Source organism: Ornithorhynchus anatinus, chromosome 3 (genome assembly GCF_004115215.2).
Source record: "Ornithorhynchus anatinus isolate Pmale09 chromosome 3, mOrnAna1.pri.v4, whole genome shotgun sequence".
In the NCBI taxonomy this organism is placed as follows: Eukaryota; Metazoa; Chordata; class Mammalia; order Monotremata; family Ornithorhynchidae; genus Ornithorhynchus; species Ornithorhynchus anatinus.
Genome location: NC_041730.1, coordinates 53101546 through 53124900, shown reverse-complemented (window position 1 = coordinate 53124900; position 23355 = coordinate 53101546). Strand labels below are relative to the sequence as shown.

The 23355-nt window shown below is 46.0% G+C and overlaps 1 protein-coding gene across 2 annotated transcripts in view; it reads left to right on the top strand.

Moving 5' to 3' along the window:
• Positions 1 to 23355, top strand: part of SLC14A2 (solute carrier family 14 member 2) — a 736943-nt gene that overhangs the window by 651025 nt on the left and 62563 nt on the right. The window contains exons 4-8 of one of the 2 annotated variants that reach the window (XM_029061723.1): positions 725 to 770; positions 7053 to 7221; positions 9297 to 9477; positions 12488 to 12677; positions 17377 to 17505. In XM_029061723.1, coding sequence (XP_028917556.1) covers positions 7066 to 7221; positions 9297 to 9477; positions 12488 to 12677; positions 17377 to 17505 — 656 coding nt within the window. In that variant the 5' untranslated portion in view covers positions 725 to 770; positions 7053 to 7065. Of the gene's footprint in view, positions 1 to 724; positions 771 to 7025; positions 7222 to 9296; positions 9478 to 12487; positions 12678 to 17376; positions 17506 to 23355 lie in introns of both variants that reach the window. The other variant, XM_029061722.1, reaches the window with a different exon arrangement.

Genomic DNA, 23355 nt, shown 5'->3' with positions numbered 1-23355 from the left:
GTCACCCAGCAGACAAGTGGCAGAGTGGGGATTAGAACTTAGGTCCTTCTGGCTCCCAGGCCTGTGCTCTATCCACTAGGCCATTGATATTCATTCATTCATTCAATAGTATTTATTGAAAGCTTACTATCTGCAAGGCACTGTACTAAGCGCTTGGAATGAACAAGTCGGCAACAGATAGAGACAGTCCCTGCCGTTTGACGGGCTTACAGTCTAATCGGGGGAGACAGAAAAGAACAATGGCAATAAATAGAGTCAAGGGGAAGAACATCTCGTAAAAACAATGGCAACTAAATAGAATCAAGGCGATGTACATTTCATTAACAAAATAAATAGGGTAATGAAAATATATACAGTTGAGCGGACGAGTACAGTGCTGAGGGGATGGGAAGGTAGAGGGGGAGGAGCAGAGGGAAATGGGGGGAAAAGAGGGTTAAGCTGCGGAGAGGTGAAGGGGGGGCGGTAGAGGAAGTAGAGGGAGAAGGGGAGCTCAGTCTGGGAAGGCCTCTTGGAGGAGGTGTGTTTTAAGTAGGGTTTTGAAGAGGGGAAGAGAATTAGTTTGGCAGAGGTGAGGAGGGAGGACATTCCAGGACCGCGGGAGGACGTGGCCCAGGGGGATGATAGCAACATATGAAGGTAGGGTGGAGAGTTCTCTGGTGGATGATGAAGTGACCCTATTGCTCCTATTCTGGGTCTCTAACATGTTTTTCTGTTGTGTTTTCAGGCAGAGTGGATCGCTTTACGGTATTGTGTGTGTAGCTTGTCTGCAGGTAAGACCCGCAACAGCTCTAGGGGGCGTTCTTTAGCAATGATTGAATCACTTGGGTGAGCCACCACTTGGGTCTTGCTAGACAGGCACACCTTCCCAGTTCCGCACTTGGCATGGGGCATGTGGAAAAGTCTACCCAACTAATAACACTACTAATGATGATCACTTTGGTGTTTATTAAACACTTACTGTATGCCAAGCACTATATCACTGCATTTGGATCTGTGACCTTTGGACATTTCATATTCACCCCAACCTCACAACACTTAAGTACATATCTTTAAATTATATATTATAAATCATTTACTTATATGAATGTCCGCCTCCCCTTCTAGACTGAAAGCTACTTATGCGCAGGGAAAGGGTCTGCTAATTCAATTGTATTTTCCCAAGTGCTTAGTACAGTACTCTGTGCATAGTAAGCACTCAATAAATATCATTGATTGACTGATTGGGACAGACAACAGAATTAGGACGGACACACCCAGGGCTCATAGACTAAGGAGAGGGGAGAAAAGATCTAAAATCCGCATTTTACAGATGAGGAATTTGAGGGCCCAGAGACATTATGGAGGGCCCCCTCCCAGCAGATCCCTGCCCTGTGGGAGCTATTTCCTGGGCCCCTTTTAAAGCTCACTCAGTAACCACGGTCCTGGTCTGATTGATCAGGAGCTTCCATTAGCGGGGAAGGTAGAGAAGCAGTGTGGCCAAATGGATAGAGCAGGCCTGGGAATCAAAAGAATCTGAGTTCTAGTCCTGGCTCTGCCACTTGTGGGCTGTTTGATCTCAGGCAAGTCACTTCATTTGTCTGTGCTTCAGTTACCTCATCTGTAAAATGGTGATTAAGACCATGGACTGTGTACAACCTGATTATCTTTCATTCATTCAATAGTATTTATTGAGCGCTTACTATGTGCAGAGCACTGTACTAAGCGCTTGGGATGAACAAGTCGGCAACAGATAGAGACAGTCCCTGCCGTTTGACGGGCTTACAGTCTAATCGGGGGAGACGGACAGACAAGAACAATGGCAATAAACAGCTTCAAGGGGAAGAACATCTCGTAAAAACAATGGCAACTAAATAGAATCAAGGCGATGTACAATTCATTAACAAAATAAATAGGGTAACGAAAAATATATACAGTTGAGCGGACGAGTACAGTGCTGTGGGGATGGGAAGGGAGAGGTGGAGGAGCAGAGGGTAAAGGGGAAAATGAGGCTTTAGCTGCGGAGAGGTAAAGGGGGGATGGCAGAGGGAGTAGAGGGAGAAGAGGAGCTCAGTCTGGGAACGCCTCTTGGAGAAGGTGATTTTTAAGTAGGGTTTTGAAGAGGGAAAGAGAATCAGTTTGGCGGAGGTGAGGAGGGAGGGCGTTCCAGGACCGCGGGAGGACGTGACCCAGGGGTCAACGGCGGGTAGGCGAGACCGAGGGACGGTGAGGAGGTGGGCAGCAGAGGAGCAGAGCGTGCGGGGTGGGCGGTAGAAAGAGAGAAGGGAGGAGAGGTAGGAAGGGGCAAGGTGATGGAGAGCCTTGAAGCCTAGAGTGAGGAGTTTTTGTTTGGAGCGGAGGTCGATAGGCAACCACTGGAGTTGTTTAAGAAGGGGAGTGACATGCCCAGATCGTTTCTGCAGGAAGATGAGCCGGGCAGCGCAGTGAAGAATAGACCAGAGCGGGGAGAGAGAGGAGGAAGGGAGGTCAGAGAGAAGGCTGACACAGTAGTCTAGCCGGGATATAACGAGAGCCCGTAACAGTAAGGTAGCCGTTTGGGTGGAGAGGAAAGGGCGGATCTTGGCGATATTGTAGAGGTGAAACCGGCAGGTCTTGGTAACGGATAGGATGTGTGGGGTGAACGAGAGGGACGAGTCAAGGATGACACCGAGATTGCGGGCCTGAGGGACGGGAAGGATGGTCGTGCCATCCACGGTGATAGAGAAGTCTGGGAGCGGACCGGGTTTGGGAGGGAAGATGAGGAGCTCAGTCTTGCTCATGTTGAGTTTTAGGTGGCGGGCCGACATCCAGGTGGAGACGTCCCGGAGGCAGGAGGAGATGCGAGCCTGAAGGGAGGGGGAGAGGACAGGGGCGGAGATGTAGATCTGCGTGTCATCTGCGTAGAGATGGTAGTCAAAGCCGTGAGAGCGGATGAGTTCACCGAGGGAGTGAGTGTAAATGGAGAACAGAAGAGGGCCAAGAACTGACCCTTGAGGAACTCCAACAGTTAAAGGATGGGAGGGGGAGGAGGCTCCAGCGAAGGAGACCGAGAATGATCGGCCAGAGAGGTAAGAGGAGAACCAGGAGAGGACAGAGTCCGTGAAGCCAAGGTGAGATAAGGTACGGAGGAGGAGGGGATGGTCGACAGTGTCAAAGGCAGCAGAGAGGTCAAGGAGGATCAGAATGGAGTAGGAGCCATTGGATTTGGCAAGAAGGAGGTCATGGGTGACCTTAGAGAGAGCAGTCTCGGTAGAGTGGAGGGGACGGAAGCCAGATTGGAGGGGGTCTAGGAGAGAATGGGAGTTAAGGAATTCTAGGCATCGATTGTAGACGACTCGTTCTAGGATTTTGGAAAGGAAGGGTAGTAGGGAGATAGGACGATAACTGGAGGGGGAAGTGGGGTCGAGAGCGGGTTTTTTTAGGATGGGGGAGACGTGGGCATGTTTGAAGGCAGAGGGGAAGGAGCCCTTGGAGATTGAGTGGTTAAAAATAGAAGTTAAGGAAGGGAGGAGGGCAGGGGCGATGGTTTTAAGAAGGTGAGAGGGAATGGGGTCCGAGGCGCAGGTGGAGGGGGTGGCACTTGCGAGGAGGGAGGAGATCTCCTCTGAGGATACTGCAGGGAAGGATGGGAAAGTAGGGGAGGGGGTTGGTGGGGGGGAGGGGAGAGGCGGAGGGGTGACTTTGGGGAGCTCAGACCTGATCGTGTTGATTGTGTATCGTGTATCTTGTATCTTGTATCTTAATAATGTTGGTATTTGTTAAGCGCTTACTATGTGCAGAGCACTGTTCTAAGCGCTGGGGTAGACACAGGGGAAGTATCGTGTATCTTGTATCGCTGCCAGTGCTTAATACAGTATCTGGCATATAGTAATCACTTAAATACCATAAAAAAGGTCAAGCTTATGGGGCTGTCTGTACCAAGTGAAAGACTGAAATGGGGCTTGTCTTGTATTGTCATTTCCAACCCATTTTGCCTCCATGGACACATCTCTCCCAGAATGCCCCACTCTCCATCTACAATCATTCTGATAATATACCCATAGAGTTTCCTTAGTAAAAATATGGAAGTGGTTTACCAATGCCTCCTTCTGTGCAGTAAACTTGAGTCTCTGCCCTCAATTTTCTCCCATACCACTGCTGTCCAGAACAGGTGAGTTTTGACTTGTAGCATATTGACTTCCACTTGTTAGCCACTGCCCATGATAGCAATGGAATGGTTATGCCTCTGCTTGACTCTTCCACCTGAAGCCAAGACTGCTAGAGTACTGGAAACTCTCCAACTGCCATCTTGAGTCCTTATCCGTTCAGCTGCCTTAGTGTGGTAGAGGGAACAGGGGATCCTTGCCACCTCAGATTTCCAGCTGTAGGTTGTGAACCTCTTGCTTTCTCCACAGAGCTTTGTGGGCTGGACTCATACTTCACTCATCCCGGGCCTCCTCCCGGTCGGGAAAGCTTCCAGCAAGGGCTGAAAAGTTGTAAGAGTCGATCTTTCTGACCTGTTAATTCTTCAAAGCCCAGCTGCCAGCCCCAGAACCCAACTTTCCTTCACCTCTTATATGCCTGCCTCCTTTCAATTCTCCCATGCAAAATGGGCATCTATGATGGAGGAGTGGTTCAGCCTTCTAAGGGGGATTTATGCTTGCGCCATTTAGAGTAAACCCACAAGTACTGTAGATGGCTCCCCCTCTAGATTGTAAGCTCGTTGTGAGCAAGGAATGGGTCTGTTTATTTTTGTATTGTATTCTCCCAAGCACTTACAATAGTGCTCTGCACACAGTAAGCACTCATTAAATATGACTGAGTGACTGATGGTTCTGAGCCCTGTCCTAGAAAGACGATGGATAACGAGACTTTGGCAGCACTGGCAGAGGGGGCCCTAGAAGGTGCAGATGAATGCGGAGAGCTGAATCCCTTTTAGGTTGGAGGAATGCTGGCTCCAAGGGCTGTCCCAAAGAGGATTCTGCCTCAAATCACTTCCAGGAGAAATCCTCTTCTGCTCCCATGAAAGAGCCTCCTTAGACTGAGAAGTGGAAAGAGCATGGGCCTGCGAGTCATGGGATCTGGATTCTAATCCCAGATCTGTCACCTGCCCACTGTGTGACCTTGGACAATTCACTTACCTTCTCACTGTCTCAATTGGCTTAACTGTAAAGTGGAGATTGAATACCTTTTCTCCTTCTTAGTTCAACAGTGAGCCCCTTGTGGGACAGGGACTTGTCCAACCTGATTGACTTGTATCTGGTCCAGATCTTAGAACAGTGTTTGACACATTGTAAGCTCTTAAAAATACTATAAAAAAACTCATCCTGAACAAAGGCACTCTGAAAAATCTCAGTAGCCCTGGCCTCACCCCCAGCCTCTCCACCCCCACCCACCCAGTCAGTGTCCCAGGGCCTGGCACAGCATGTAGCCAACTAGAGGGTCTGCTTGGAGATTGCCAAATGCAACTGATAACTGCCCATTCATTTTGCACCAGCCCTCAGATTTGTGCCCCCATGCCCATGGAACCTTTGAGATTTTAATCAATAACCCCCATTTTTTCCCCAGGAGACTAAAATGAGATAGCTATGTGTTTTAGAGGCATGGTGGAGAGGCAATCTGTCAGTCAATCATATTTATTGTGCACTTACTGTGTGCAGAGCACTGTGGTAAAGGCATGAGAGAGTAATAATAATAATAATTTGTATGGTATTTGTTAAGCACTTACTTTGTGCCAGGCACCATACCAAGCTCTGGGGTGGATACAAGCAAATCGGATCAGAAACAGTCCCTGTTTCACATGAGACTCATGGTCTCAATCCCCTTTTTACAGATGAGGTCACTGAGGCACAGAGAAATGAAGTGACTTGCCCAAGGTCACACAGCAGACGGGTAGCAGACCAGGATTAAAACTCATGACCACCTGATTTTCAGACCCATGCCTCTGTCCACTATGCTATGCTGCTTCACAATGCAATAATAAACAGAAACATTCCTGCCCACAACAAGCTTACAGTCTAGAGGGTGGAGGGTATAATAAGACTCTTTATATCTTTCCATCCTGTTTCCTCTATCTCTCAACCCCCAAATTGCACTCTAGTGGAGAATGCTGAGGTAACCAGTTAACTTAGATCACTAACCTCACATCTCCACTCTCCTCACTTCCCTCCAATGACTGCCCATTTTCCTCCACGTCAAGATTTCCCTCCAGAAATCTCCTCATGATCTGTTTCAAAGCTCTTCCCCAGGTCTCCTTATCTTACTTCTCAGCCTCATTCACCTGGTACCATCCAGCTCACTCTCTTCTTTCCTCCTAAACTGACCTTCTAGCTGTAGATCACTCTCAACTCTTCCTCTTCCATTCCCTTGCTCTCCCTGTTCCACAATCTGGAATTCCCTCCCCTACTTTATCTGACAGACCACAGCTCTCTACCTCCTCAAATTCTGCCCAAATCCCACATCCTCCAAAAACCCCTTCTCTTTTTTTTTAATGGTAATTGTTAAGCATTTACTATTTGCCAGGCACCATACTAAGCCGTGGGGCAGATATAAGCTAATCAAGTTGGACACAGTCTGTATCCCATGTGGGGCTCACAGTCTTAATCTCTGTTTTACAGATGAGGTAACTGGGGCACAGAGAATTAAAGTGACTTGCCCAAGGTCACACAGCAGACATGTGGTGGAGCAGGGATTAGAACCCAGCTCCTCTAACTGCTAGACTTATGCTCTTTCCACTAGGCCATACTGCTTCCAATTAAATCCCAAATTAATCTCAATCCATCAGCCACTTCTAGCATTTTCCTATTTATGTATTCATACCATCCGTCAGCACTTGTGTCCGTATGCATGGCCAATTATACGGTTAATCTGTTCATTCTTATTAACCCATTTGGAAATATTTTTCCATCTGTCTCTTCCATTAGAGTGTAAGCTCTTGGTGTCGAGGTAGGAGTATGATGCTTTCTCTTGAACTTCCCCAAGTCCTTGATACAGTATAATGAATAGAGGGGCTTTGCACTTTACTAATTCTATTGCTGATTGACAACTTGCTTTGTCTTTTTCCTCACTAGCATGTTTTTACCCCTTGCCAACCACAGAGTAAAGGAGAGGATGAGCAGCCGTGCTCCAAACGATATGTCTGACGCCCACAACAGCCCTCTCTTGGCAGAGTCTACATCCGAGTCTGAGTTTATGAATCCTAGATGGTCCACCAGGTCCCAAGACCCCCACCCAAGCCTGCCTCTTTTGGAAATGCCTGAGGAACAGGTAGGCAGTCGGTCCCTGTCTCGGCTCTAATTGGATGGATGCCCATGGCTGGGATGATTTTCTTGTCCCGTTTCAAGAACTGAAGGGAGCGGGGGCACAGCCTGGGATATGAAGTTCTGGGACAAAGAGGATCTGTTCTACTGCTCTCTCTAGAGTGAAGCTTGTTGTGGGTAGGAGATGTGTCTGTTGTACTGTTCTATTGTACTCTCCAAAGTGCTTATTCAGTGCTTTGCACACAGTAAGTGTTCAATAAATGCAACTGACTGAATGACTGTTCTCAAGAGAATCTTTGTTCTGATTATCATAACCCTGCACCCAGAGATGAAGTACAAAGTCACTTACCAGCTCCCTGACCCACCCCCTTGGAGACTTCTTTTTTTGATGGTATTTGTTAAGTGCTTATATGTAATAATAATAATAATGTTGGTATTTGTTAAGCACTTACTATGTGCCAAGCACTGTTCTAAGCTCTGGGGGAGATACAAGGTAATCACTTTGTTTCAGGAGGGGCTCACAGTCTTAATCCCCATTTTACAGATGAGGTAACTGTGGCACAGAGAAGTTAAATGGCTTGCCCAAGGTCACACAGCTGACAAGTGGCAGAGCTGGGATTAGAACCCATGACGTCTGACTCCCAAGTCCGTGCTCTTTCCACTGAGCCATGCAGCTTCTCAGGCACTGGCAGGCACTATACTGCAATAGATATAAGATATTTGGGTTGGACATAGTCCTTGTCCCATATAGGGCTCACAGACTTAATCTCCATTTTACAGAGGAGAAAACTGAGGCACAGAAAAGTTAAGTGACTTGCCCAAGATCATATAGCAGGTAAGTGGCAGAGCCAAGATTAGAACCAAGGTTCTCTGGCTCCCAGGCCCGTGCTCTTTCCACTAGGCTACACTACTTCTGATGTCAGAACCTGGCATCCAGTGAAGAAGTACAAAGTCACTTACCAGTCCCCTTTACTCCCTGTTCCCACACCCTTTGAGATTTCTTTTTTAGATGGTATTTATTAAGCACTTATTATGTGCCAGGCACTGTACTAAGCACTGGGATAGATATAAAATAATTGGATTGGATACAGAGGGTTTACAGTCTTATCCCCATTTTACAGATGAGGAAATTGAGGCTTCTAGTTGTATGGGGAACTTCTTAAATCTTTTCTCTTTTTTCCTTGTCCGAGCCAAGGTTAAGACCAAAGGAAACATATCCAGCTAGAAAAACATAGGTTAAAAAGAGGGGTTGAACCCCCAAACCTAAGAAGGGGCAAATTAATTAGTTTCTAGAATGGCAGCAGAATAAAGTATGGACTAGAGCAGGGAGAGGCTGGAGGCAAAGAGAACTGCAAGGAGGCATGCAGTAGGCTCAGGATATTCCCGAGGTTTGGATGGTGTGGTGGCAGTTTGGATCAAGGAAGTTCAGTGAATTGTCGGTAAGGATAAAAAGGTTCTGACCCTGACCTGAGCCAGGCCCTCAAGAATCCAGAGAGTGGGGAAGAGTCTTTGCTTTTATTTGTTACCTGATTAAGAATTGATTAAATATTGTTGAGATCTCAGATGTTGGTGTCTGCCTGCAGTAGGAGCTGGAGGAGAAAGAAGCTCCAGGCACTGAAGGCACATGTAACCCTGGAGGGGTCACAGGCATGAGAAGAGGTCCTTTGTCTGTGTGCTTCCTGAAACCAGGCCCTGGGAGGGAGGGTAGGCTAGTCTTTGAGGAGCTCTATACTTTGGGGAGATTCCTGAGCCTCAGCTATAGAGTGGTGGTAGTGGTAGGGGAGCAGAAACTTGGGAAACTATGAGTAGAACTCCCTCAAACCTGAATTAGAAGAATAGGAGACCTGAATGGCTTCAGGACCTAGCAGAGACTTGATCGGGTCCAGGAGCTCCTGAGGTGACTCTGGGGGCACTTTTGGCCAAGACTTAGAGCTGAAAACTCCTGATAAAATCTCACTTTCACCTTTTTCTCTCCCTGAATTCCTCAAAGGCAATAACCGCGGTCTTGTGGGTTGGACTCTTGATCTGAGACATTTTAAAGAACTGAGTCTAACTGTTTGCTCTTATATTCCCTCTCTTAAGACTCTTCGAGCTGCCATGGAGACCAGCCCCACGGTGAAAATTGAAAAGCCCGGAGAAAAAAACAAACGGAGAGAAAATGTCATGATGAAGCAGAACACAACCAGCCCAAGTGGCATCAGTATCTTCAGAACCATGGGTTACCTCACTGGAGAGATGAAAGAGTGCAGCAACTGGCTGAAAGGTAAAGCATACCGAAGGAGTACATTCTGGTCTCCCAGTAAATAACCCCTCCTAATAGTTCCTCTCTCCTAACACCAGTTCAAGGAAAGATTCAGTTACCAGAACCGAAGGATTTCCCTGTGTTTCTGAACCTCGCTGAAGCAAGTCACTTAACCTCTCTATACTACAGTTCCCTCATCTGCAAAATGAGGGTTCAATACCTGTTCTTCCTCCTACTTCAACTGAGCCTCATTTGGGGGTTAATTATCTTGCATCTAACCCAGCACTGCCACTTGCCAGCTGTGTGACTATGGGCAAGTCACCAAACTTCTCTGTGCCTCAGTTACCTCATCTGTAAAAAGGTGGTTGAGACTGTGAGCCTCACATGGGACAACTTGATTACCCTGTATCTACCCCAGCGCTTAGAACAGTGCTCTGCACATAATAAGGCTTAATAAATACCAACATTATTATTATTATTATTATTACAGTGCTTGGCATATAATTAGTGCTAATCAAATGTTATTATTATTATTGTCAATTTTCTCATTTGCCAGTCTTTATCAGAGGAAGGGAGAACAGAGGGGGAGAAGAGACTGGTTAAATGGGGAGGAAGGTGAGCCAGTAGCTTTTTAATCACCATTAATTCTTTGCCTATATGAATGAGATAGTCACATTTCTAACTTGGATCTCTATGATCAGGTTACACCCTCCATAATTTGTACTTATTTATTTTGGCTAAATTAGACTTAAAAACGATTTTCAAACTCAGCCGCCAAAATACACGTCGGCCCCAATCACATTATCCAATGTTCTCCCCTTTCCTTCCCACCCCTCCCCCTGTGATGAATATGATGAATAAGGTATTTCTTAAGCACTTACTCTGTGTCAAGCATTTTTCTAAGCAGTGGGGTAGTTACAAGTTAATCAAGTTGGACACAGTCCCTGTTTTATATAGGCTCACAGTCTAAGTGGGAGGGAGAACAGGATTTTTTTTTTCTATGGTGTTTGTTAAACATTTGCTAAGTGTCGGGCACTATACTAAGTGCTGGGGTAGTTAGAGGATAATCAGGTTCGACACAGTCCCCTGTCCCACAGAGCGCTCTCAATTTTAATCCTCATTTTACAGATGTCTTAGTGAGGCACAGAGAAGTTAAAAGACTTGTCCAAGGTCACACAGCAGACAAGTGGCAGAGCTGGGATTAGAACCCAGGATCTCTGAATCCCAGTCCCATGCTCTTTCCATTAGACCATGCTGTTTTTTCAATTTAATCCCCATTTTATAGTTAGGAAATTGAGGCACCGAAAAGTTGTGACTTGCCCAAGATTACACAGCAGGCAATTAGCAAAGACCAGTTTAGAGCCCAGGTCCTCTGACTCCCAGGCTTGGGCATTTTCCACTAGACAATGCTCCTTTTCAGTTAAATCCCCATTTTACAGTTGAGAGAATTAAAGCACAGAGAAGTTAAGTGACTTGCCCAAGGTCATGCAGCAGGCATTTAGCAAAGCCCAGATTAGAACCTTGGTCCTCTGACACCCAGGCCTGTGCCCTTGCCATCAGCTGTTTACTGTTTTTCATCCCTCTTGCTTATGGAGGAAAGCTTAAGAGCTTCTTCAGACACACTCAGAATACTTCTTTGAAGCCAGATTCTCTGGAAAACCAAATGAAGATCAAGAAAATGCATTTGACTTATTTTAGGCCTACTGCCTGATTTTCACTAAGTCTGTTGCCTGATTGCCTCTGGCCCAGTGGCAGTGAACTTTGTTTTTCCCCCCAATTTCTATCTCCAGGGTACTTTCATTCTTGCCTAAGCGCCTCTCAATCAGGTGACACATAGATGTGATTTTTTTTCCCCCAATAAATTTTCAGTGGAATTCTCAGGCAGTGTGGCAGCCAGCCAGGCTGCCTTTTGGAACATTGTAAATAAATCAACTTTCTATTGATCCAGCCAAGGGCTTAATAGTATTGAGCTTTACCAACCGTATAATGCTTTGCCATTAGCTTTTCATGTGCCAGATGCAGAACGTGTAGAGACCATAATAAATCGGAGGCAGGTTTTACAGGCTTGTTGATGCCCAGCTTCAACTTGGCTCTCAGCGGCGGAGTGGAGTCATTGAGTCACACAGAGAGTTTCCAGAAGAGACTTCTGAAGTGAAGCCAATTCCTTGCTCTGTGAGACAGCCCAAGTTTGGGGGGAAATCAATCAATCAATTAATCAGTGGTATTTATTGAGTGCCTACTATATGCAGAGCACTGAACTAAGCATTTGGAAAAGTACTGTACAAGAGAATTAGTAACCTGTTCACCCAAAATGAGCTTACAGTCTAGAGTAGGAGGCAGGCATAAATATAAATAAGTAATGTGTAAAGTATAATTTAAAGATATGCACATGAGTGCTGTGGGGTTGGGGGTGGGGTGAATAGCAAATGCCCAAAGGTCACAGATCTTAGTGCCGAGGTGATGGAGAAGGGAGAGAGAGCTGCGGAAACGAGACCTTAATTGGAAAAATTTCTTGGATAGTTGTCATTAGGCCTAATTTCCACCCAGGTGAAATGAAACTGATAATATCTGTCCCTCCTGACCTAAACAGGGATTTGGGAAATACAAATGAGATCCTCAGTGAAAGTACATTAGAGATCTTATAAGTGCCATATGAGTTCCAAGTATTATCATCATCAAATCAATTATAGTATTTATTAAGTGCTCCCTCCTAAGCACCAAAGGGGTAGATACAAGATAATCAATCCATGGTATTTATTGAGTGCTTACTGCGAGCAGAGCTTTGTTCTAATCCCATGTGAGAGTACAATACCAGATACAGTTCCTGTCTCATCCAGGGCTCATAACCTAAGAGCAAGGATGCTCTCCCCATTTTATTGGTAAGGAAAGTAAGTGACTTGCAGCAGCTTGGATAGCAGGCTGGTGGCAGAGGTGGGAATAGAACCCTGGTCTTCCAACTTCCCAGCTCCATGATTTTTCCACTTGGCCAAGCTACCTCCCTCTTAATGATGTTGTTAATCTTTTCTTTCAGATAAGCCTGTAGCTCTTCAGTTCATTGATTGGATCCTGAGAGGGACGTCCCAAGTGTTGTTCGTCAATAACCCCCTCACCGGACTTATCATCTTAGCTGGACTCTTGGTCCAGAACCCCTGGTGGACCCTGGCCGGTGGCCTAGGGGCAGTGGTCTCAACTTTAACTGCTCTGGCTCTGAACCAAGACAGGTAACTTGGTCATTTGCCTGGGCCTGTCTCTCTTCAGAGGATGACTGAGTCATTCCAACTTAGTAATGCATACACCCAAGATTTAGAGCCCGGGTGTTTGCTGACACAGACCCTCATGGAAGTTCTGGGGAGTCAGGGTCACTTAGACTGCCAGAGTCAAGCGTGGCCTAATAGATAGAGCATGGGCCTGGGAGTCAGAAGGACCTGGGTTCTAGACCCTGCTCTGTCACTTGTCTGCTGTGTGATCTGAAGCAAGCCACTTAACTTCTCTGTGCTTTAGTTACCTCATCTGTAAAATGGAGATTAAGACTGGGAGCCCCATGTGGGACCTGGACTATGTCCAACCTGATGACCTTGTAACTTCCCCAGTGCTTAGAACAGTGCCTGGCGGATAGTAAGCACTAAACAAGCATTAATTTAAAAAAGTGAACCACATCAACCAATCAGTGCTATTGACTGAGCACTGTCTGCAAAACACTGGACTAAGCAGTTAGGCTTAATAGATTAAGTAGACACATAGTCCTTATCCTCAAAGAGTTTACAATCTAACCGATGAGACAAACATTAAAATAAATTATAGATATGGGAGACAATATAAGGATATGGACATAAGTGCCAGAAGAAGTATTTAGAGAGTACAGGCTCAAGTGCCTAGGTGGTGGGGGGCGGGGGGAGGGAAATAGGGTGACCGTTACGAGAAGTTAGTGAGGGAAGACTTCCTGGAGGAATGTATTTTTAGTAGAATTTTGAAAATGAGGAGAATGGCAGACTGTCAGATATGAAGGAGGAGGGAGTTCCAGGCAGGAGGGAGAACGTGAGCCAGTGGTCAATAGCAACAGGGAGAGAGAGGATGCACAGTGAGTAGGTTAGTGCTAGAAGAGCAAAGTGTGCATGCTGGATTGTAGTGGGAAATGAGCCAGGACAGGTGGGGAGAGAGCTACAATCTAATTAGTCAGGACTGATGGCTCTGATTTATACATGGAATTTATAATCTGCCCCTTTCTCTCAGTTTATAGTAGCCAACAAGCCAGCCTGAATAAAATGGTTTAGGGAAGAATCTGTTCCAATTAAAAGCCTAACAAGGTGAAAGAGCCTGAAGATCAGTTTTTCATTAGCGTGGGTCTTGACTTTTGAATATTGAAATGCCTCTCCCCATCTGAGCTCATGATTTACATGTATTCATCTAAAACCACCAATGAAACTTTACAGGATAAAGGTATCAGTTTCCTATGGGGAGTCTTTTCTGGGTGTTCTTTGCACAGCACTGGGGATAAGCCATAGGAAATCAGTCTCCTTTTATTCAAATGTCTCACCTCCTCCCTACAGCTTCAAGCTCCAGGTTAACAGTGTCTTGGCACCTGAGATCCAACTGGCTTCCCACCCACTTGTGTTCAAGACAGAGCGATCTCAACTTGAGTTGCAAGAAAAGGGGGTGGCGGGAGGACACATTCACCCTCTTCTGAGCCACTTGAACTAAAGCACTAGGTGCATGTCCAGAACACAATGTTTTTCAGAAGTAGTATTTTATTGGAAGAAAATTTCAGGCCAAGTGCCTTAATTTCCTGAAGTTGAAGAAATGAATCTGTGATGAAGTCATCTCCATTCCCTCCAGGAAATGGCCTCTCGAGTACCATCCCTCTTTGTGTGAGGCCTGACTTTTGGAGGAGAGGAGGGTCTCCATGCAGGAGTCCTCGGGGATGAATATTGCTGCTCTAGGTGGGAATGAGGGATAATTTTTAAATTTATTAATATAAATATCTGTCTCCCCCTCTAGACTGTAAGCTTGTTGTGGGCAGGTAGTGTGTCCATTTATTGTTATACTGTACTCTCCCAAGCGCTTGGTTTGGTGTTCTGCACACAGTAAGAACCTCAATAAATATGACTGAATGAATGAAGAGCCTAGAGGGAGAGAACGAGACAAGACAAGCAGAAAGGATTAAGAGCTGGCAGATACTGAAAGGTTGGGAAAGAGTGTTTGGAGGCACTGAGATGGTCAAAAGCGTTCTCGTTACCAAACATTTTATTTTCATTTGGCTTCAGTACTTTTGAATAAATGATCAGAAGTAGTTTGATTACATTCATACAGTCATGGACTCTTTCCTCTATTCACAAATGTCTAGTTAGGGCTTTTGACCCTTCTAAAATATCTGTTCATTATAATTATGGTACTTGTTAAGCGCTCACTATGTGCCTAGCAGTTTTCTCAATTCTAGGGTAGATACAAATTAATCAGGTTGGACACAGTCCATGTCCCACATGAGGCTTATATTCTTATCCCCATTTTACAGATGAGGTAACTGAGGCACATAGATGTGAAGTGACTTGCCCAAGGTCACACAGTAGAGATGTGTAGGATCTGGGATTAGAACCCAGGTCCTTCTGACTCTGAGGCCCATGCTCTATCCACTAAACCAAATAGAAGAGGTGCTGAGCATACAGAGGTTGTTCTAAAAATTTCAACAGTCAAGCAATAGAGTATCCCTTCAGCTAGGAAAAGATCAGTAGAGAGAGGAGCCACCCTGCCATCACTAAACAGCAGCTGTTCAGAGCCCCAAACTATAATTCCCCTTTTCCCTCTGCTCCTCCACCTCTCCCTTCCCATCCCCACAGCACTGTACTCGTCCGCTCAACTGTATATATTTTCGTTACCCTATTTATTTTGTTAATGAATTGTATATCGCCTTGATTCTATTTAGTTGCCATTGTTTTTACGAGATGTTCTTCCCCTTGACGCTGTTTAGTGCCATTGTTCTTGTCTGTCCGTCTCCCCCGATTAGACTGTAAGCCCGTCAAACGGCAGGGACTGTCTCTATCTGTTGCCGACTTGTTCATCCCAAGCGCTTAGTACAGTGCTCTGCACATAGTAAGCGCTCAATAAATACTATTGAATGAATGAATGAATAATCTCTGGCATAGTGTTTACTAAATGCTTACTATGTGCTGAGCACAGTGCTAAATACTGTGTTAAATGTTAAGTACTAAGTATCCCCCTCTAAACTATAAGCTGGTTGTGGGAAGGGACTTTGTGTACTAAGAGTTATGCTGTACTCTCCCAAGCCCTTGGTACAGTGTTCTGCACACAGTATGCACTCAGTTAATATGATTTATTGATTAATTATTGGAGTAGACGCAGGATAATCAGATCAGTCACATTTCTCATCCCACATGGAGGTTAGAGGCTATGAGAGAGCACCGTGGCCTAGGGCATAGAGCATGGGCCTGAGCATCGGAAGGACCTGCGTTCTAATCCTGGCTCCGCCATTCTTCTATGTAACCTGGGTCAAGTCACTTTACTTCTCTGTGCCTCGGCTACCTCATCTGTAAAATGGGGACTAAGATTGTGGGACATGGCGTCGACCTGATTAGCTTGATCTATTCCATATCTATTCCAGAATTTACTAAAGTGTCTGGCATATAGTAAGTGCCTAACAAATATCTTAAAAAAAAAGAACAGGTATCTTGTCCCCGTTTTGCAGATGAAGAACCTGAAGTCCAGAGGAATTCAGTGACATGCCAAGGTTATACAACAGGCCAGAACTAGGACTGTAAGTTTCTTTTGGGCAGAAACACCTCCACCAAATCTTTTACCTTGTACTCAGTCAAGTGCTTAGTACAGTGTTCTGCACATAGTAAACTCTCAGTAAATGCCACTGATTGATTGGTCCCGGCTCCCAGTTCCATGTTGTTTCCATGATATTGAAAAGTTGCTCCCTGCCCCATTTCAGAGATAGGCTCATTCCCAGACCACAGCAGTCTGGGAACTTGTGTTATTGGAAAACACCTGTCAGGTACGTGACCACATGACCGTGAATCCATCTAACTGTGTCCTTTCTATGTTCTGCTCACACTTGCCTGAGCGTGCAGACCCAAGTTCGCTATGGAGGCTCAGAGCATATTAATGGATTGAGCTGGAACCTGAAAAATGAAGAGCAGCAAAATCAGGCTGATGTAGCCCAAGAGCACTACATCCAGTGCACACCCTCAAGTGGCCCTGATCTGATTCACCTAGGTCTCAACTGGATGTCTTTGCTTTCACTGAGTGGGAAAAAGTTGCCACGTGCCATTCTGGAATTGACTCTTATTAACATCAATAATGTTTTCCCCAATGTGCTCTGAATCCCCTCTAGACTGTAAGCTTGTTGCAGGCAGGGAATGTTTTTTTTTATGGATATATTGTGCTCTCCCAAGCACTCAGTACAGTGCTCTGCATGAAGTAAGCACTCAGTAAATATGATTGAATGAAGGAATGAATGAATCCTTCCTGTCCCTCTCTCTTTCCATAACCCAGGTCATTTCAGGCCACTTCCTGCCCAATCACCATTGCCATTTACTCCCTCTGCTTTTCACCTTATCACTCAGATAGAAACCTTAGAATGCACTCAATTAATCCATCATGTTTATCAAGCACTTACTAGGTGCAGAGCACTGCATTAAGTGTTTGAGAGAGTACAGTACAACAGAGTTAGTAGATGTGTTTCCTGACCACAGTGAGTTTACAGTCTAAAAGGTGAGGTAGACATAAACATAAATAAATTAGAGGACATAAGTGTTGTGGGGTTGAGGGTGGAGTAAGCTCTTTGAGAGCATTGAATACATATCTTGCTCCTTTTGTATGCTTCCCAAGGCTTAGTTCAATGTAGTGCAGAAAGTAGGTACTGAATAAATACCCTAATTCCGGGCCCCATTCTCTCTTCCCTAGATCGGCCATTGCTTCAGGACTTCATGGCTACAACGGGATCCTGGTGGGGCTGCTGATGGCCGTGTTCTCAGAAAAAGTGGACTATTACTGGTGGCTCCTGTTTCCAGTCACTGTGACATCCATGGCCTGGTAAGACCTGCTCCCTTCCCTTTCTGGCTCTCAGAGCCCTCGCCTTACAACTGGGGAATGTCGTGGGGCTATTTCCTTCAGCTGGGGGGCGCGGGGGGGGCGGGGGTGCGGCTACGGTTGGTTCATCATTCTGTTGTGACAGTGGAAGTCACTAGGAAGGTGATCTGATTGATGATGATGATGATGATGATGAGAAGAAACGTGGCTTAGTGGATAGAGCATGGGCCTGTATTCTAATCCTCCATAAATCTGCTGTGTGACCTTGGACAAGTCTCTTTACTTCTAGGGGCCTCATTTACCTCAACTGTAAAATGGGGATTAAGAGTGTGAGCCCCATGTGGATCAGGGACTCTGTCCAACCTTATTAACTTGTATCTACCCCAGCGCTTTGAACAGTGCTTGGCACAAAGAAAGCTCTTAAGTACCATAATTATTATTACTATTATGATGATGTTGATGATAACAATGTTCAGTTAGAGCTGTGGCAGAAAATGGCTGTTTAGGGTGAATTGGATCCCTGCCCTTTGAACATTTGGTAATTGCACCACCATTAGCTCCACAGTATTTATGGCAATATCTATAAACTAATTATCTTTAGTCAGTCAGTCAGTCATATTGATTGAGCACTTATTGTGTGTAAAGCATTGTATTAAGTGACTGTGAGAGTAAAATATAACAATATAATAGGCACATTCCCTGCTCACAACAAGCTTGCAATCTGTAGTAATGTCTGTCTCCCCCTTTAGACTGTAAGCTCGCTGTGGGCAGGGAGCATAATAATAATAAATAGGGTATTTGTTAAGCACTTACTATGTGCCAGGCACTGTACTAAGCCCTGGGGTTGATAAAGCAAATCGGGTTACACACAGTCCCTGTCCCACATGGGGCTCACAGTCTTGATCCCCCTTTTACAGATGAGGCAACTGAGGCCCAGCAAAGTTAAGTGACTTGACCGAGCTCACACAGCAGACAAGTCGCACAGATGGGATTAGAACCCATGATCTTCTAACTCCCAGGCACATGGTCTGTCCAGTATTCCCATGCTGGAATGTTTCTATCAACTCTGTTGTATTGTACTTTCCAAGTGCTCAGTACAGGTGCCCTGACATAGTAAGTGTTTGACAGGAGCAAGACACATTTTCCCTGCTCTTAGGGAACTTAATTTCTACGGTTCCTAACTGAGTGAAAAATTGAAAAGCAGAAAGAAATGGTGATGGTGATTGCAGAGGGATTGGCCTGATGTACCTTGGGCTATAAGAAGAGAGAGGGTAATGGAGGAGGAAGGGTGCATTGGGAAAAAGATTACTGACATAAATAAGGCTCTAAACTGTGAGGTGATCGTGGGCAGGGAACATGTCTAGTAATAATAATAACAATAATAATAATAACAATGGTATTTGTTAAGCACTTAGTATGTGCCAGTCACTGTTCTAAGCACTGGGGCAGATAGAAGATAATCAAGTTGGACACAGTCCCTGTCCCACACAGGAATCTCAGACTTAATTCCCAATTTACAGATGAGGGAACTGAGGCACAGAGAAGTTAAGTGACTTACCCATGATCACACAGCAGACAAGTGGCAAAGCCAATATTAGAACCCAGGTCCTTCTGACTCCCAGGCCCATGTTCTATCCACTAGGCCATGCTGCTTCTCTTGTACTCTGTTGCATTGTACTCTCCCAGCACTTAGTACAGTTCTCTGCACAAAGAAGGTTGCTGTGATTGATTGATTGGACTCAAGGCCTGAATGACATATGGCAACTCATGGAAAAGACACCCAGCTGGGACCCAGACAAATCAGATCAGAGTTGTTTGAGGGTACCCACTGACTTTGGCCTAGAAGAGGCCAGGTCACAGTCCCTTAGACCTGAGGATTTCCTGCATAAACCACATTCCTAGACCCAAAGAACTATAATTTGTGCCTGAGAGGGGTCTCCAGGCCCCAGTCCAGACCCCGGAGCAGCACTGAGCTGGTTCAGTTCTCACCTAAATGTAAGGGATTCAGACAGAACTGGACCAGCCTGGAATCAGGGAGGTGTTGGGAGACCAAATGACCTCCCCTCTGACACCACCCTGGGCAGTCAAGCTAATTTCCTTTGAAATCAAATAAATAGCAACATTGAAATTCAACATAGAAATGTATTGTGCTCAACTATTCATTCATTCATTAAATAGTATTTATTGAGCGCTTACTATGTGCAGAGCACTGTACTAAGCGCTTGGGATGAACAAGTCGGCAACAGATAGAGACAGTCCCTGCCGTTTGACGGGCTTACAGTCTAATCGGGGGAGACGGACAGACAAGAACAATGGCAATAAATAGAGTCAAGGGGAAGAACATCTCGTAAAAACAATGGCAACTAAATAGAATCAAGGCGATGTACAATTCATTAACAAAATAAATAGGGTAACGAAAAATATATACAGTTGAGCGGATGAGTACAGTGCTGTGGGGATGGGAAGGGAGAGGTGGAGGAGCAGAGGGAAAAGGGGAAAATGAGGGTTAAGCTGCGGAGAGGTAAAGGGGGGATGGCAGAGGGAGCAGAGGGAGAAGAGGAGCTCAGTCTGGGAACGCCTCTTGGAGGAGGTGAGTTTTAAGTAGGGTTTTGAAGAGGGAAAGAGAATCAGTTTGGCGGAGGTGAGGAGGGAGGGTGTTCCAGGACCGTGGGAGGACGTGACCCAGGGGTCGACGGCGGGATAGGCGAGACCGAGGGACGGTGAGGAGGTGGGCGGCGGAGGAGCGGAGCGTGCGGGGTGGGTGGTAGAAAGAGAGAAGGGAGGAGAGGTAGGAAGGGGCACGGTGATGGAGAGCCTTGAAGCCTAGAGTGAGGAGTTTTTGTTTGGAGCGGAGGTTGATAGGCAACCACTGGAGTTGTTTAAGAAGGGTAGTGACATGCCCAGATCGTTTCTGCAGGAAGATGAGCCGGGCAGCGGAGTGAAGAATAGACTGGAGCGGGGCGAGAGAGGAGGAAGGGAGGTCAGAGAGAAGGCTGACACAGTAGTCTAGCCAGGATATAACGAGAGCCCGTAACAGTAAGGTAGCCGTTTGGGTGGAGAGGAAAGGGCGGATCTTGGCGATATTGTAGAGGTGAAACCGGCAGGTCTTGGTAACGGATAGGATGTGTGGGGTGAACGAGAGAGACGAGTCAAGGATGACATCGAGATTGTGGGCCTGAGAGACGGGAAGGATGGTCGTGCCATCCACGGTGATAGAGAAGTCTGTGAGAGGACCGGGTTTGGGAGGGAAGATGAGGAGCTCAGTCTTGCTCATGTTGAGTTTTAGGTGGCGGGCCGACATCCAGGTGGAGACGTCCCGGAGGCGGGAGGAGATGTGAGCCTGAAGGGAGGGGGAGAGGACGGGGCGGAGATGTAGATCTGCGTGTCATCTGCGTAGAGATGGTAGTCAAAGCCGTGAGAGCGAATGAGTTCACCGAGGGAGTGAGTGTAAATGGAGAACAGAAGAGGGCCAAGAACTGACCCTTGAGGAACTCCAACAGTTAAAGGATGGGAGGGGGAGGAGGCTCCAGCGAAGGAGACCGAGAATGATCGGCCAGAGAGGTAAGAGGAGAACCAGGAGAGGACAGAGTCCGTGAAGCCAAGGTGAGATAAGGTATGGAGGAGGAGGGGATGGTCGACAGTGTCAAAGGCAGCAGAGAGGTCAAGGAGGATCAGAATGGAGTAGGAGCCATTGGATTTGGCAAGAAGGAGGTCATGGACCTTAGAGAGAGCAGTCTCGGTAGAGTGGAGGGGACGGAAGCCAGATCGGAGGGGGTCTAGGAGAGAATGGGAGTTAAGGAATTCTAAACATCGATTGTAGACGACTCGTTCTAGGATTTTGGAAAGGAAGGGTAGTAGGGAGATAGGGCAATAACTGGAGGGGGAAGTGGGGTCGAGAGCGGGTTTTTTTAGGATGGGGGAGACGTGGGCATGTTTGAAGGCATGCCCACGTCTATGAAAAGTAGTAATTCTTTCCGTGGTTGACTCAAATTCTGACTCCTGATACATCAATCAATCGTATTTATTGTGAACTTACTGTGTGCAGAACACTGTACTGAACACTTGGGAGAGTGCAGTATAACCAAGGTAGTGGACATGAGCTTGCTGTCTAGAGTGCTGTACTAAACTCTTGTGAGAGTAAAATAGAACAGAGTTGGTAGACATGTTCCCTGCCCCACAAGGAGTTTTACAGTCTAGAGGGGGAAACAGACAATAAAATAAACTATGGATATATACGGACCACCGGAGCAATCAGGAGGAAATAGTTCCCATTGGTAGCTCAAAATGGGGATGGTGAGACTAAGTTCCCATATGCTGTCATGATTGAATGTAACTGAAATTGCTTTGGAAAATTATTAGAAAGTTGCTAGATAATTCTGACTCACTGTGTAGAGGGAACATGTCTACCAACTCTATTATAGTGTCCTCTTCCAATCACTTAGTACTATGCTCTGTACACAGTAAGCACTCCATAAATACCATTGATGAAGATGGGCACTATTCATTTATTCATTCTTTCAATCATATTTATTGAGTTCTTACTGTGTGCAGAGCACTGTACTAAGCACTTGGAAAGTACAATTCGGCAACAGATAGAGACAATCCCTACCCAGCAATGGGCTCACAGTATAGAAGGGAGAGACAGACAACAAAACAAGAGAAGCAACGTGGCTTAGTGGTAAGAGCACGGGCTTGGGAGTCTGAGGTCATGGGTTCTAATCCTGGCTCCCCCACTTGTCAACTGTGTGACTTTGGGCAAGTAATTCAACTTCTTTGTGCCTCAGTTATGTCAACTGTAAAATGGGGATGAAGACTGTGAACCCCACGTGGGACAACCTCATTACTGTGTATCAACCCCACTGCTTAGAACAGTGCTCTGCACATAGTAAGCACTTAACAAATACCATTATTATTATTATTAATAAAACAAAATAGACAGGCATCAGTAGCATCAAAAGCATTAAAATAAGTAAATAGATATATACACAGCATCAATAAAATAGAGTAACAAATATGTATATATATACCCAAGTGCTGTGAGGAGAAGAAGGGAGTAGAGCAGAAGGAGGGAATAGGGGCACTGGGGAGGGGAGGAGGAGCAGAGGAAAAGGGAGGGCTCCATCTGGGAAGGCCTAGTGGAGGAGATGAGCCATCAGCAGGGCTTTGAAGAGGGGAATGGAGTTAGTTTAGCAGCTGTGAGGAGGGAGGGCATTCCAGGTCAGAGGTAGGACATGGACCAGGGGTTGATGGCGAGACAGGCGGGAATGAGGCACAGTGAGGAGGTTAGCGGCAGAGGAGTGGAGTGTGCGCGGTGGGCTATAGACGGAGAGGAAGGAGGTGAGGAAGGAGGGGGCAAGGTGATGGAGAGCTTTTAAGTCAATAGTGAGGAGTTTTTGCTTTTTGAGAAGGTTGATAGGCAACCACTGGAGGATGGGGTGAATGGGGGACGGTGAGGAGGTGAGTGGCAGAGGAGCGGAATATAAGGGATGGGCAGTAGAAAGAGAGAAGGAAGGTGAGGTAGGAGGGGGCAAGGTAGGAGGGGGCAAGGTGAAGGAGAGCTTTGAAGCCAAGAGTGAGGACCTTTTGTTTCATGCGAAGGTTGATAGGCAACCACTGGAGGTTTTTAAGGAGGGGAGTGACATGCCCAGAGCGTTTCTATAGAAAGATCATCCAAGCAGTGGAGTGAAGTATATACTGAAGCGAGGAGAGACAGGAGGATGGAAATTCAGAAAGGAAATCATTAGGTGCATGATGGGAAAAATTAGGGTTGTTAAAAAGTCACCAATCAAGAGTATTTATTAAGCATTTACCTTGTGCAGGGCACTGTACCAATTCATTCATTCATTCAATAGT